A 4,052-nucleotide genomic window follows, 5' to 3' on the forward strand; every position below is an offset into this window, starting at 1 on the left:
CGTACTGGACGAGATATTGATGTGGTAAAATGTTTGGCACCCATTACCGAACGGAGTATGGGGACAACCAGTTAATTCCTATGGTCCCTAAGGGGTATCGGTAAGCAGGTAAGAATGTAAAATGATCGTTCTTGTTATCTTCTATGTGATAAATAATAGTGTATGAATATGAGTTTTCATGAGTTATTGTTGGGAAAGACTTGTTACACAATATGGAATAAATAACTTTATTTATAATAAATGAATTTACATGAAATTAAGGGTTTTATTTATTATTTTTTTAATTTTTATCAATTTTCAGTTTTTCATATCTATTATTAATGTGATATTCTTAATTGGTTAGTGTAACTCATCCTTTCATTAACTATTTCAAATCAAGAATACTAAGATTTAGATCTCGATCAATAAGAAAGTTGCGAATAGTTTACCACCCAAACTTCCTTCAAAAATTAGTAAAGATCGTTATAAGATGTTTAGTGATTTACTTTTTGTTTATTTCTTTAATTTTCGTTTACTCTTTTAGAAGGAACATTCTCGTAACCCCATTAGTTATTCTAAATTATTGTGTAAAAACTATAAACTCTAACTTTATTATTTTCCTTTTACATTTAATTTATAACTTTATTTTCATTTAAGTTTCGAATCTTTACATAATGAATAAAATATGTTAATTTGAGAATATATGATCTATGCTTCTAATCACAAATAGATAATATAAAGCGGTTACATCTTATGACTACTAAGTGGGAAAAATATCATATGATTTTCCCCTCAACATTTACAAACATATAGGTAGATACACACATAAATATACTGACATATATAAATCTCAAATGAGACCTCTCATTTTTAACTACACACAAATAGAATATCGATAAGCATGTTATTTTTAAAACAAATGAATTTTTCCCTTGTGAAATTTTATTTCAGAATTTGTACTTGATATAGTAACGAGAGAATAAAAATTTAACTTTAAAACTGAAAATATAACTCCAAAAATTTTCAAAAGTAATACAATTGTTGGAGTTAAAAATTTTCAGTTTTTAATATTGAAATTTCATTCTCTCACGGCTAATCAAAATACAGATTTTGAAAATAAACTTCACTCAAAATAATTCATTTATTTCAATCATACTCTGTAGTTATTTGCTTCTTTACCGAGCTAATGAGCATCACCAAGAAGCTTGAATCCCTCCAAGCTCCTGAAATTCTCCCAGAGCTTCACCCAGATCTCGGCCTCATATACCTTCGTCTTGTGACCGTCTACAGCCTCCAAAGTGATGCAGTACTTTAAGCCTTCAACCACTGCCTGCTTTACATTCACAACCCTCTTGAACTGGAGCATCGCATTCTGCAACATGCCCATCTCCAAATTTATTATCTTAAGTCGAAACACAAAATGTTCAAAGCCGATAAAAATTGATATACAGTTGCCCAATTAGATATAAAGACAGTGTAGCGTATAATATTGTTAATAAACTAAACTAAGGTTAATCCTTTCTATAGTTTGGATTCTTAAACTGTGTAATCCATTGAAAAATTTCTTGACCCGGGAGGCAATGTATGTCCCTGATGGGCAATGACTATATCAAGAGCCATCCAGTTTTCTGTTTCCGCTCCTTCAACAGGATGAACACTTAATTCAACTAAATGATAGTGAAATTTTCCAGTTTATGTTGAATATCATATGAAATTTTATCCAAAGAATGTTCTTTTGTTCATTCTAATATAATTTGTACTATAAATAGATATGAATTTGCAAATAAATTTTATGACATTTATAAATTTATTTCAGACATAGCTATAGTAAAGCTGAACCAAGAAAAACCAAACCCTTAAATTATATCACTTACAATTAACGATTATGATTATTATGATTGTTATGATTGTCTAACCTGTATCTACAGGAAGTATTGATACAAACTCAACAGAATAACTAAATCTATATCACCAAAATTTTGTTTTTGTATGTGTGTACAACAATAAGAAATGTTTCTACGAGCATCTTTTCTTTTCTATCTATGAAGAATTCGTCATAGAATATCACAGATCTATTTATAGGCTAGAGACCTTCAGTATCTTCCTTCATGATTTCTTCATCCACATTTTTATTTGATAGTTACCAGAACTGGCCATAGAATCTGTAGACTATGGTAAGCATAAGATTACCTCTGTGGAAAAAGATTTAGACAAAATCTTTTCTTATGTTCACAGGACTATGATACTTCAATAATGTCAAATTACAATAAAATTGAGAAATCACAGATAAGTTGCCTGCAACTTATCTCCTTCTTAGGTTGTTCATGGATTAATTGTTTATCAATTTCCCTTTCTACTCAACAGGAATTGACTATAAGCTAAACCACTCGAACTAATTGCAGACGAAAGGAACAAAAGAAACCGGTGAAGATCTCGGACAAGCAGGTATACAAGTACATAAACATATATAATCTATCAGCTGAAGATTTTAATTAAGCCAACAAAACTTCTCTGTTTGCCGATATATAGAGTTGTAATTTTATAGTTTATTCCGTCGAACTACATGATTAAATGCTTAAATTTCAACATAACTTTAATTCACTAGTAGAAATTTTCTAGGGAAACAAACAGAGAACAGGAAGAAAAAATAGAAGAAAGAGGAGTAATTACAGTTTTCTTGTTGTGCTCATCGACGGCGAACCGAGCAAGTTCCTGGTATTCAAGATTGTTAGCATCTCCCTCGACGTCCTGCAAACCACCGATCACAATTCCGGGCTCCATTTTCTTTTCCTTTTCTGTGTTTCTCTCTCTGAATATTATCCTCTTCCCGTTTGCTGCTCTGATTTTGATGACCTCCCTAGCTGGTAGTATTCCCTTATATAAAGGACGAGTAGGCCTACCGTAGAGCTGAAAAGACCAAAAAGGACATGACTAACAGAAAATATTACCACGAATAAAGTTTTTCACACTTACATGCTTCTCCTTATCTTAAAAGTTCTTTTTCTAATCATATAGTCACGTCACGTGTAGATGTCTTTTTTTTTTTTTTCCAAAAAGGGTTACTCAATCTAAAACTTTTAATCATTATAAAATATTTTTTTATCTATATATATAATCTACATATATAGTGATTTGTAAAAATTAAACTCAATTTAATTACCGTAATTTTAATAATATTAATAAATTAAATTTTTAATGTCTCTGAATCAAGTATTATAAACCGACTATTGTTAATTTGTAATAAATTCACAAATAGTATATAATACTCAGACCCGAAATTGATCCATAATCAATTTTGGTAATTAATTTAATTTTATTAAATTATTAAAAAAAATAAGTTAGAAATTTAATCGAAAATAATTTTAGAAAAAATAAGAAAAAATTTAAGTTCGGATAGTATTTTTTTAAAAAATTACAAATAGGGAGTTAAAGTACAAATAAAGAAAGTTCGACCACGTAGGACTGCCCAGTTAGTAGTCTTGACGAACCGGAGCACGCCGCGTGGCAAGATACGCTGTTGGGGCCATGCAGACAATCTGCGTGCCCCACGATTGGACACGCACGTAGATGCTCTAGATTTATTTTTCCCTTAGGTGTGATCGGACGGCCGAGCTCAATTGCGATGGATAGTTCAGATTCGTTTTTTCTTTATGCGCAATCAGACAGACGAGATCAATCGCGACGAAAGGCTCAGATCGACGCAGGATAAGTATAAATACTTCACTTCGCATGGGAGCCCAAACCCTAGCCACCAACCCCTGCCAGAGAAGAAGAACCAAGCGCGGTAGAAGGAGGCCGACCGCTGAACACCGTCGCACCGGAGCCACCGCCGGCCGCCAATAAAGGTAAAAAAAATTTCTACCTACTCGAAATTCGATTCTGAGCATCCTTGTGGCCAAATCAAAATAAGAGGGACGATGGGTGAGACGAAAATTACGGGCAAAGTCCGACGGAGCCGCAGCGGCCAAAACTTAAAAATTACTCCAATGAGCCCCTTCTTGTTTTCCGTTTCACGCGATTTTTCGATCATTATGTTCACCGTTCTTTTCTGTGTAGATTAGCCAAAGAAGGAA

At 32.6% G+C, this 4,052-nt stretch overlaps 1 protein-coding gene across 1 annotated transcript; it reads right to left on the reverse strand.

The window, feature by feature from the left end:
• Positions 1 to 688: 688 nt before the first annotated feature.
• LOC110817031 (cysteine proteinase inhibitor A) lies at positions 689 to 2,847 on the reverse strand. The gene is made up of 2 exons (XM_022045419.2): positions 2,650 to 2,847; positions 689 to 1,351 (listed from the first exon to the last, which is right to left on the reverse strand). The coding sequence occupies exons 1-2, from the start codon at positions 2,758 to 2,760 to the stop codon at positions 1,163 to 1,165; spliced, it is 300 nt and encodes a 99-aa protein (XP_021901111.1). The 5' UTR covers positions 2,761 to 2,847; the 3' UTR covers positions 689 to 1,162.
• Between the last annotated feature and the right edge of the window lie 1,205 nt (positions 2,848 to 4,052).

The sequence above is a fragment of the Carica papaya genome, chromosome 5 (genome assembly GCF_054855325.1).
Source record: "Carica papaya isolate Zhongbai chromosome 5, ASM5485532v1, whole genome shotgun sequence".
NCBI lineage: Eukaryota > Viridiplantae > Streptophyta > Magnoliopsida > Brassicales > Caricaceae > Carica > Carica papaya.